The sequence below is a fragment of the Myotis nattereri genome (assembly GCF_964212035.1).
Source record: "Myotis nattereri genome assembly, chromosome: 7".
NCBI classification, from domain to species: domain Eukaryota; kingdom Metazoa; phylum Chordata; class Mammalia; order Chiroptera; family Vespertilionidae; genus Myotis; species Myotis nattereri.
This window is the reverse complement of record NC_138082.1, coordinates 40456798-40469094: the sequence shown is the minus strand read 5'-3', so window position 1 is coordinate 40469094 and position 12297 is coordinate 40456798. Positions and strand designations below refer to the sequence as shown.

Genomic DNA, 12297 nt, shown 5'->3' with positions numbered 1-12297 from the left:
CCCTAAAGATGGATAATGGTTCTTCTGTCTGCTTAGGGTGTGGCTCCACAGTGGTTCCTCATTACAAGAGGGAGAGGGCTGATTTAAGATGAGGGGACAGCCCAGCTCAAGACGGAGAGGAACATTCAAATTACGTTCAAGAGTGGCCACTGTCCCAGTGGTCACATTTTCAGCACCCCAGTCACTTCCTAAGACTGATCCAGGACCAATGAAGACACAAAGACTCAGGCTCAGGAGGCTACAACAAGTAGACAGTGATAAGGACAACTGCTACGGTCAACAATCACGTCTGAGAAGAAGAGAAGACTTCGAGGAAACACGCACAAACTCATTTCTCCCTTTCTCTCTTCTGCTCATGTACCTTCGTGCCGCGTGACTTCCACTTTGTGAGGAACTGCAACGGATAGCGTTTCTTCAGCAACAAATCTTTTTTCTTCTAGGACAGTTTTCTTAGAAACTTCAGCTTTAAGAAAGCATTAAGGTTGAAGTTGAAAAACCAAGAATCTTAACAATTCTCTCAAGAGTTTGGGGAAGATTTGCACAGTACCACACTTTCACTAGCAAAATGGGAAAACAAGTTACATACCATACCATGAGTATACGCACACACACACACACACACACACATTTTATTGGAGGACAGACAAGGCGTCAGGACAAGAAACACACAAACAGGAAACAGCAAGAATTCACAGGCTAAGGATTTTTGTCAGAGGCGTGGGACAAACCCTACCTCGGGGAGGAGGAGCTTTCTTAGCAACAGGAACTGGTACCGAAACTTTCTCCTCTGGGACAGGTTTCTTGGGCAGAGCTGGCACTTTAAAAACATGTACTTTTCAGAACCTGAATGTTATCTCTCCGAAGCCCAACACAAAACACAGATATACACCCACAACGTACTCACAGCACAAAACTAACAAAATCGGCGCTGGCCTGGGAACATACTATTCGAAAGATGGTTCTTGGAAAGACGGAGACACAATACCTTTTGGTGGTGGGGCTTCTTCCACTTTCCGAGGAGGAATAGGTCTTTTTCCTTCGGGAACTTTCTTCTTTGGTATTTCTGGCACTTAAAGGATAGTATTGGGTTTTAAAATTCTCAGGAAGGCAAAATAAATGAGCAACATTGAACGGGCAGGCCCATTAACGAAGACATGCAATTACAGAAGCTTGAAGGAAAGACAGTTATGTCATGGAGCGAGGACTGAGTACCTGCTGGTGGTGGTGATTCCTCTCTCTGAGTAACAATGGTTATTTTTTCTTCTGTGACAACCCTCTTCTGTACTTCGGGAACTTGAAAAGACATTAATTTTGAGAAGTGACTTTATATTTTCCAAAGCAGCTAATGTACAGTTATTTTTTTTTTTAAGAAAGTAGGCAGGTGGACAGACACACTTGTTGAATTCTCACTCACACCATAAACCATTCATTTTGAATTTAACTAACTAAATTAAGAGGTAATTAAACACCAAAATGTTTTGTACTCAAGATGTATAAACAGGGCTTTTTTTTTTTCTTTTTAAACTTCTTTTCTAAGTAAGTCACTGTACCTTCGGCTGGGGGGGCTTCCTTTTCCTTTGCAACAGGAACAGGAATCTTTTCTTCAGGAACAGGTTTCTTGGGCACTCCTGGGACTTAAAGTGTTTAAAACAGAATGTTAGTTCAGGGACGTATCACTTTGTGAATGGACATAGGCACATACAAAGATCTTTATGTAGTTCATTAGCATTGTTATAGATTTTCTGTGCTTTGGCAAAATAATGCATACAAGTAAACGACAGTGTTATAAAGGTCACAACCTGATAAATGTCCCAGGTGATGCTACAGAGGCATTTAGGCAATTAAAAATAAGATATACACACAGAAGGATGTGTACAGAATCCGTTCTCTCTTTAGACACTGATATGTTTTTGATTAAAAACAAATGCGCCAGCAATTAGGGAGTGTGCATATAGTATATAAAATCTCTTTATGCTTGAGAAATGGAATCCACAGGACAATGTTTTAAGTTATCGAAGACTATCTTAGACTCAGACTAAGAGCTCTTTAGAATAGTTGTAACTATATTTTACATTTGCCCCCCTTCCCCTTCTGGTATTTTTTTGGTGTCCTTGAAGTGTATACAAAACTCAGGAAAAGCCTCTCAATCTGACGTGCACGTGTCAACGGCTTTGGAGAGTTCTGTGTACAAAATTTCGAGGGTATGTGCATACGTGATTTTCTTTAAGAGGCTCAATAGCTTTTAATAGGATCCCTGACCCAGCATACGCTGACGATGGGTTTAGTTTATTTGTGCTAGTGTTGATGATGTTGCACTTTTAATTAACAGATTTATTTTAACAGTCTGCATTATTGGCAATAAATATTTCCACTTTAAATAAGATATTGGCAGTTTTTGTGAACCCCTGCACCTCTATACCTTCACTTATAAATTTTGATGTCATTATACAGATATACACTCATGTGTGTATGAGTTATGTTACATACATGGGATGTTCACACATGTACACATGTCAGTATGTGTATTTGTTTATTTAGAAACAGACATGCCTCCTTCAGGAGTGGTCAGTGGCTTTGATATTAGTATTGATTTTAGTAATATCACTTTTTCATTATAATCATTATATTTTATTTTCATATACTCATATTTTAATGATTAGATGGTCAGAAATCATTCTTTAAAAGTCACTTGATTAAAGAAAAAGTCCCAGAATTCTGAAAGAGCCACGAGTTTGAGAAAGTGAAAAGCAGGTTTGATTTAGGAAGAAATTGGAAACACTATGTAAGTTCCTTTCAGTAAGCCTGGTTTCTCCTAAATTAAATGATGTTGTATTCTTACTGAATCTCTCTATAATTGACCAGTTTGTAGCTTTGTGGCCTCCATGAGGTAGTATCTTTTATCACCCCAAACCAAACCAAACCAAACCAAGCAAACCAAAACAAAACAACAAAATAAACAAACACTAAATCCAGAACACCAAAGCAAGGGACTGGCACATTTGAATCTAAATGTGAAAGATCCCCTGGCTAGCTAAGTAGATAACTGTAACGTTTAGGACAAATATTATTGTTCTATTAATGTCTCAAGAAATATGGTGAAAGTCAATGTCACAAATCAATATATTTCCAACTATTGAGGACTCGGCATCACTGATGACTCGGATGAGTGGCAGCTGCGAGCAGTGCTGGGTGCCTTTTTACCTAGTTAACATTCTGTTCTGCCAACACCCTGCAGTTGTCAGTCTTTGGATTTTATCAAGACTCATGAAAGCATTTTTTAAATTAAGACAAAGTCACATCTATGAAGAGAAAAACTTTTTCCCTAGAAACATGCCTGAAGAAATTGAGTTTCAAAAAAAAAAAAGAAAGAAAAAAAAGAAATTGAGTTTCACAAATATTTCTTCTTTCTCTAAGAGAGGGAAGATGGTAAAATTCAAGATAGCTGTCTGAGGTAGTTGCTTTTCTTAGTAACATTTTTTGGTGGTACCTTTGGAATGTTCAATATCATAAATAATGGATGTCAAGAGCACGACCCCTGAAGCTGACAGACAAGTGAAAAATGCACGGGGCGTGTAAAAGACATAAAATAGAAAGACAGCGCAGTGCATATAAAGACCATGGAAAGCAAGGGACTCCCATTCGGGGCACAGGGTTACCCATGACCAGTGTGAAGTACCTTTTGGGGGAGCGGCAGGTTCCTTCTTGGGTACAGGAACGGGCTTTTTCTCCTCTGGCACAGGTTTCTTGGGAACTTCAGGAACTTTAAAGATACCATTTTTGAAAAAATGTTGAGAATGTCTAGTCTTCTTCTGAGACACTTAAGATTACATTAAAGCATAAATACTCAGTAAGAGCACATGACTTTAGGAAGCATTTTATATGCTCTACTTGTGACGACAATGTATGCAAGTACATCAATACCGTAGAGACATCACATACATTACATGAAGCTGACAAAGACCCCATTAGCATAGTCTGGAGTCTACAAATGGTACTGGTACTTGTATAACACATTACCACACATTAAGGAGGTCAACGTACACAGAATTAAACATATTACAAATGTTTTGAAGATGCTCCCTTGTTAAAATACAGATCTCATGGCAAAAGATACAAGAGGACAGACACTAAGAAAAATTTAAAAAATATATTATTCTACCTTTGGCTGGTGGGGGCTCCACCTTTTTAGGAGTGGGAACAGGAACCACTTCTGGGGCAGCTTTCTTAGGTGGCTCAGGGACTTTAAAAACAAATGCACTGTTTTTTAGAAAGCGTGCATTTTGACAAAGCATACATTGTTGCAAAACTTAGAATTAAAATAAAGAACAGACATTCCCGTTTTACACCAACTGAATGCAAGGGAGTAATGTGTTAGAAACAAGAGCAAAGGGAAATGGACGAATAATTGGCTGGAACATGCTGTGGCTGTTATTCGCCTGTAACCACAGGAACCTCCGCATCCCCAGGAAAGGTAGGAGCACCCTTTCCTCAGACACTAGTTTTAGAAACGTAACTTTTATAAAGCAGCTACATTAGAACAGCTGCATTAGATGATCTCAAGTATCTTCCGAACTCTAAATATTTAACAATGTGACAGGGGCAGGGTGGGACGGGGCGGGGCAGGGCGGGGCTGAGGGAGTGGCCGAGCCCTCATTTGTAGCTGCCGCCAATTTCTGAGTTCCAGTGTCCGTCCAGGTGCAAATACTCCCATATTGGTCAGCAACCATGATGTCATCATTGTGGATTAGGAAGAGATGTGCAACAGCACACCATTTATCTAGTATTTCCCCCACACAGATACAATCAACGTAAACAACCTTTGTAATAGTAAAGGGCAGTAAAATAGAGAGTGATGAGTGTTTATTAGCATAGTTTTTTTTAAATGTAATTTATTTAACTGTAAGCTTAAATAATTTAACTTTCAATCATGGAGGTATTAAACACTGGGTAGCAAAGTTCCTGAAAATTTAACCATCAGCTCTGGTGAGCTGGTATTTCCAAACAGCTGTTCGCTAGATTGTAAGCTCCCTAAAGTGTGGATAGAGCCTCCAGTATCTTGTTTTTCTCTCCTGTACCCTCTTTCTGGGTTTTCCCATCCCTCTCCTGTGATGCCCTTTGTACATAGTGACTGTGGGTCTACTGACCATGTGACTAAATCTATTATTTAATACTAGGGGCCTGGTGCACGAAATTCGTGCAAGGGGCTCAGTCCTCGCAGCCCCGACTTCATCTGGAAGGTCATCTGGAAGGTCGTTTGGCTGTGCAGTCTAATCAGCATATTATGCTTTTATTATTATAGATTAACGTACTCAGATATTTACTATGGAAATTTTAAAAGTTATTAGAAACAGATTGCATAAATACCTTTTGGTGGAGGTTCAATCTTTTTGGAAACAGCAACATGAATTTTCTCTTCGGTAACAGTTTTCTTTTGTACCTCAGGAACTTGAAAAAATGTACATTTTCATTACTGGTATGCCACATTGTGGGTGGTAATTGTAATTTACAGAGAATATTGAAATACAAATTAAAATGGAGACACATGAGAAATGAAAAGATGACAGGGAACTACAAGGAGACAGAGATGCCTACATAATCACAAATTAGATAAGAAAAGGAAAATCCATCTAAAGCTCTTCTATTGAGCCCCCCAAATTCAAATTTGCCTTATACCTGTTACTGACACCTCCTCCTCTGTGTGAGAAGCAAAGAACATCTTTTCTTCTGAAATAACCATCTTCTTTGTATGCACAGCTGGTACTGGAAAGAGAGTATTTCATGTTAGTGCTTATTTTTCTACAGCAACACAGCAGATCAAATACATAGGCCATACACTGTATTTGTGTTTAGACACAGAATGAGTGGGTTAATGTGATAGCTTGAGGACAAATTCATTGTTCACAAGAAAACAAATCATGTTTGATCTACAGGGACAAACGACCCATGCAGCCTTTATCAAACATTATTAAATGGGAATCAAATAGACACAACTTCTTCACATGTAATGTGATGCATTTCCCAATCTGTTAGGGTCTATCCATGTAAATGAGAGGATGGGAAATATTCTATGCATGGACTGCATTGCGTAGTAAAGTTAGAAGACTATTCATTCAACACAAAGCCTTCCTTTAAAAAATAACGTAATTATAAAGTAAAACTAGAAGCAAAGATAATATTATTTCGTTAAATTATGCATATGTGCAACTCAACATAAAATGAGTATTATATAAGAATGTTTTTATTTTGGTGGTTCCAGATTTGTAAATTATTTAGTAATATATGTACACATATCCGTATCCATTGAAAAGGGATTAAAACTTCTAGCTGGAAGACAAAGATATATACCTTTCACTTCAACAACTTCTTCCTGCACTGGAGTCCGAGGGGGTTTTTGTGGAACAATCTTCTTGGAAACTTCGGGTACTTAAAAAATATGTACAAATATATTTGTATTGTAAAGAAGAATGCTTTGCATACAATTTTAAAATACCTTAGTTTAGATACTACAAATAACTAACGTGTATATATAGGTAAACAGGTTAGTTGTGCACAGAAGACTAGACATGTTTTCAATGGTAATACCTTTTGTGACTTGAACGGTTTCTTCCTCTATTCTTCGAGAAGTCTTTTCAACTTTTTCAACTACTGGCTTCTTTACAACTGCAAGTATTTTAAAGAAATTGCAGGACTTTTAGACCTTCTATTCACATAGTTTTGCTCTCTCTATATATAGGTATATATGTGCATAATTTTTTGTAGAAAGAGACAAATTTAGTACAAGTTTCTGTACTTCAACTAGTTTGGTTATATTTTATTTTATATTTACCATAGTAATCTTTTTATCATTTAAATTTTTTTCCCTCTAAATGAATTAGATATTCTTAGAAAAAGATTCATGGATACAATAAAACTTAGAGAAGAAGTTGTGCCTATTGGATTGAACTAGTGATTTGCCAAATAAGCCATGATAATGATGGTGATGCTCTGATCTGTTTAAATAATTCCAATTACATACCTTTAGGAGGTGGTGCTTTTTTCTTTTCAGGCACTTTTTCTGGAATTTTTCTCTCATGTGATTCTTTAACAAAAACAGAGGATGAGAAGGGGTGCTTAAATAGGTCAATTCATGAAATCAGTTAAGAATAACATGTAATTGTGTATTGTATTTGGGTTCTTCCTTGCTAACGTGATTCCTCACGACGTATTGATCAAGCAGAGGTGCAGCAAGGCAGTGAGTATAAAACTTGAACTTCTGCTTCAGAAAATAGCATTTGAAATTTAATCTTACTAATGGGGCTAAATAATTCAACTTACAACGTCAAAACATGAAAGTAACTGAAGAAAACGATTCTTAAAAATTAAGTTTCTAAAGGTTTCTAACCTTAAAAAAATGAAAATAATCATTTTATCTGTAGCCATTGCTAATCAGGTTAATAACACTGAAAATATAATAAACTGAGCAAAAATAAAGAAAAGAGAAAAATCACCTGATTGATGCCTACCTTCATAAACCTCCTTTTGAACTTGAATTACTTCTCTTTCTCTGTAAGTCTCCTCCCACTCTTCCTCCCCTTCGTCATAACCTTCTTCCCTTACATAGTATTCTTGCCCTTCTTCAAAGTCTTCTTCCCATTCCTCGTGAACCTCCCTTTTAGCTTCTTCCCTGGTCTCTTCGTAGTCTTCCTCTGGTTCTTCATAATAAGGTTCTTCAAAAGGCTCTGTGTACGGTTCCACCTCCAGCTCGTCATAAGGTTCTTCCAAAGGTTCGATGTAAACTTTCTTCTCCTCGTAGACTGCTTGCTTTTTCTCATACACGGCTTCTTTTTTCTCCCGAACCTCTTTCTGTCTGGTTATGGTTGTTATTTTCACTTCTTCAGCCTTGGAGGATACGTCAATAACTTCAGGAGCTAAAATAAATACGTAAGTAAGTAAGTAAGTAAGTAAGTAAATAAATGAATAAATACATGATGATATTAGAATGTCAAATATGTCCATACAATTACTTCACTAAGTGAAAGTCAAGTTTTACATCAGTGTCATATTGATAATTTATGTTTTCTTTGTGTTGGTTTCATTTAAATTTTTGTTGACTATGGAATTTTATCAGGACTATCAAGATACATTCTACTCTTAATTTGAGGATTATTTCCAGGGTGAGCAAATGGCATTCAGTAAGTATTATCAAGTGGATATACCTCCCATTGTTTTATAGGCGCTCCAGTTTGTAAAATATGTACCATCATTTTTGGCATTAATAATTAACATTTGTGCAGCTCACCTCTATTTAAATTCCTAACTTTCAAACACATTTCTAATTTTAAAGCTACATTTTTTACTATCGAATATGACTCTTTAGTCAGTTTGATAAAGATAATATTTAAAATTGTGTAGCCAAATCAGTTCATTGCTTTTACACAACTTTTAAAAATTCTTAAAGGCTAATATTATTTATATGATCCTAAACATTTGTGTTAGCTACAATTAAAATAACCAGGGATGAACCCCTCCCCACCCTAGCCCTCACCACTTCTCTCCCCCTATGTTGACTGCACTGGGGCTGCATAAACATCTGCCTGGGTTTCCTTCCTGGGATTAGAGCAGTATGAAATAGCCATCATTTCTAATGTTAGTTTTAACATAGCGGAGGGAACTCCACGACTTTACAATAAGCTGGAAGCCCAATATGTCAAAATAAGAATACACAGCAGAGATGTGAATCTCAGAAGTAAATAGAATGCAAATATTTAATAATTTTTTTACTTACCTTTTGCTGGAATTAAAGCAGTAGGAGGTGGGGGCTTCTTAACCTCTGGGACTTTAAAAACATAAAATACATGTTTTTAATGCTTACTAATCCTATGCACCCTTGTTAGCCATTTGTATAGTAAAATTTATAACTACTACTAATATAACAAACGCTTTCATAATATCCAAATGTAGCTCACCAGAAATGCTATGCAATGCCATATTATGTATATTTTTTAGAGAGAGAGAAAGAGAGAGAGAAACTTTGATTTGTTGTTCCACTTATTTACACATTCATTGGTTGAAGGATGGGCCCTACAACCTTGGCGTATTGGGATGGTGCTCCAGTCCAGCGGTCGCCAACCTTTCGGACCTCACAGACCACCAGTGGTCCGCGGACCACCGGTTGGCGACCGCTGCACCGGCCAGGGCCTGCAATACGATATTCATGAAAAAATACAGGAAATCTGAAGTTTTATTCTAGTTTAGGTTGATTTAAAATAATTTAAATTAACACAGAACATGAGAATATTCAATAGGCTTAATGTTAAAAGTCAGTGCATGTTTACTTTTTTCAATGATTAACTACAAAGTTCAGGAAATATACATGCTTTTTGAGCTTTCTTTTATTCCATAATATTTCACAAGTGACCACTCAGAAAAAAAGTCTCAGTGAGTGGCCCTGTGCTCCTGGATTCTCCTTCTCTTAGGAAGTTGCTGTACTCTAATTTTAGTCAACACCTTGACTAAATACCCAAAGGGGCAGATAAATTTGCCTATTTAAATTTAGTTCTCCTTTTTTTCTAAAAACATTCCAGGATATAAAAAAAATTCAAGTAATTGAATTGAATTTTTTTAAAAAAGGTTTTGTGTATTTTTATCTGCACATATTGACATTTATGAACCAGGAAGGATGCTAAGTTGGGCTGGAGCAGCCAGCTGGAATTCCCATCGGCCCCTGACCTTTCACTGTGTGACTTGGTCAAGACCAGCTGTTGGATAGAGGGTTGTGCCTTCTTTATATCACCATCTAGGGATAACAAGGATCTCTTGTTGCCATTGGGTGTCAGGGGCAGGCACAGGCACAGGAGAGAAAAAAAGAATGTTGAGGAAGAGAAAGTGAGGACTGACTCCAAGAAGATGGTGAGAGCAAGTGAAGGAAGAGGTACCATTTCCTTAATTCAAACTCTTATCTTCCTCTACCCTCCACTATTTGGGATTCAAAATTTGTAACCAAGAGAAAAGCAGTAAGCTCCTACTTTGACTATTTAATTATAATACCTTTAGGTGGTGGTTCCTCTTCTTTGGGCTTTGCGACAACTTTTTTGGTATCTTTCTTCACAGCTTTTTTGGTCACTAAAAAATAAGATGTCAGATGTAAATAACCAAAATGTTTTCAGGAAACGAGGAGGTATTAAAATAGTTTTTCATATGTTTTGATGGTTAAAAAGAGACTGCACATTATTGCAAGATATCTGGTTCAGAGAGATCTTGGACTAGAATGCAGAAACATTTTTTTTAGAGGGAATTAGAATATGTAGGATGACCTTACATCTTCAATGATTTTATGCCTGCTTCAAATTAACATTTTCAACACATTAAGAATGAACCTAAGTGATATCATAAATAGAAAAGGTGCATATTTTCATCTTTATTTCACTTACGTAAGAACACTTGATTGTCAGGAGAAAGAAAAACACGTGAGTCAGTAAAATTAAAGTCCTATCTATGATATATTGTGGACATTTTCTTTTGTTGTTGCTGATGTTATAGCTTGATTGTGGCCCTAATCCATAACTTGATTATGGCTCCCAGTATTCATGAATAAATAACACTGTTTTCAATTCTTAAAATATGATTTAATTTCTCAAGTTTCCTTGTGGGCAGTTGAACTTAGCCATGTTGACAATAACACTCAAATATTTAATCATTTATTAAGATGAATTATTATTCCTGACAATAAATATAAATGGAAATCTAATTTATGATTTTTGACTTTTGTTCCTCTCTGCTTTCAGAAGTGGATGAAACATATTTGACTATGTTCATATAAATGATAAAAAATGATTTTCTTTGTTATTGAGATTGTATTAGTCACAAAGCTAGAAGTTGTGTGTGTGTATATGTGTGTATGTGTGTGTGTGTGTGTGTGTGTGTGTGTGTGTTTTAACTGAATTTCTCCTGGGCCTGGCTGAAAAATAGCTCAACCTGTTAACACCAACTATAGTGGGTTGTATGGGACTAGCATGTCAAACCCAGGAAACTGCTATAGTAGCGGTGGCTTAGCTATGAAAAAATGTGACTTAGACATGTAGAATCTTCCTGGTGATGCTGGGAAAATTCTGAAAGCAATTCTGAACTCCTCCAAACCCTAGCAAGTCCTAGACAGTCTACTGACTAATTTAGTTCAGCAACTTGGCGGCATAACCAGTACTTATTGAAATGTTTGAGAGGAGCAACTCCCTGGCACATGCAAGAGCTCCTTATTGGTGAGCTCACTCCTTAGCTTTAAAAAACAAAAATCAAATGTAGTAAAGTTAGCTTAAATCATATATTTTAAACAAAATATTAAAGTTTAGAGTATTTAACATTGTAATTTAGAAAAACAACACAAACTATAATTTTAATTTGACTATAAAACGAATGTGATTTAAAAATATGAAACATGAAATCAGTTTGACATTAATGTTTAAGCAATTCCATTAAAATAGAATATTTTAATATTAAGCATTGTTGTTGGTTTGTCTGACGATTTTCAGCCTGTAGGTCCATGTCTTATGCATTTGGTTAGTTAATATAATTTACATTTTGAAAGGCAATTCCACCTGTTGACCACTAGAGGGAGAATGTGTTGCATTAAATAACATTTTCCAGGTCTGCATTTTGACATTTAGGTAAAGAACACATACTACCTTCAATACGTTTTGCTGGTGGTTTCTTTTCTTCAGGTGATGGTAGCAACACAGGGATAGGAGGAACAGCTGTAGGAGGGATTTCTGTAAAACACACACCCATCATCAGTTAGTTACATGGTTTGGATTCCTCATTATGTGAAGCATAACAAAAAATCTCATGAATTTCTTTCAGTTCATCAAAGGTATTATAGTACCTATTCATCTATCAGATGAAATAAAAATAGCATATATTTATAACTGTCACTACTCTTTTGCTCTGCTTTTTAATTACACAGTGAAGAACATAACATGAAAATGTGTTCTGGCTCTCTGCTATGGTCTGGCATTGGTAATTTCCTAGCGGTAGAATATTATTGCCCCAAACCCAGGAGTTTTGGTCCCAAATCTCACCTTCTGGCGGTATTGCTCTGATAGGCATGGTAGGGATTGGAACTCTGGAGTCAGGAATATCTGAAAAGGGACATTTAATGATCAGCACAGAGGGACTGAGAACACAGGTGTTTATTAGACAACTCAGATGTGTTTGATTGTTAGGCATTTCCAGCAGCAGAACCTACCATATCGACAAGAACCATACAGGCACACTTTATATGCAGCCAGGCAGGCAAGTTTATTCCCTGTGAAAGTTTTTGTTTTA

At 36.6% G+C, this 12297-nt stretch overlaps 1 protein-coding gene across 1 annotated transcript in view; it reads right to left on the bottom strand.

Moving 5' to 3' along the window:
* Nucleotides 1–12297, bottom strand: part of LOC308522075 (titin-like) — a 308401-nt gene that overhangs the window by 154811 nt on the left and 141293 nt on the right. The window contains 17 exon segments of the mRNA XM_081095258.1: nucleotides 362–463; nucleotides 734–817; nucleotides 986–1069; nucleotides 1213–1293; nucleotides 1551–1634; nucleotides 3677–3760; nucleotides 4160–4240; nucleotides 5365–5445; nucleotides 5674–5760; nucleotides 6346–6423; nucleotides 6583–6660; nucleotides 7016–7078; nucleotides 7503–7907; nucleotides 8765–8815; nucleotides 10027–10101; nucleotides 11658–11741; nucleotides 12051–12110. Coding sequence (XP_080951384.1) covers nucleotides 362–463; nucleotides 734–817; nucleotides 986–1069; nucleotides 1213–1293; nucleotides 1551–1634; nucleotides 3677–3760; nucleotides 4160–4240; nucleotides 5365–5445; nucleotides 5674–5760; nucleotides 6346–6423; nucleotides 6583–6660; nucleotides 7016–7078; nucleotides 7503–7907; nucleotides 8765–8815; nucleotides 10027–10101; nucleotides 11658–11741; nucleotides 12051–12110 — 1662 coding nt within the window.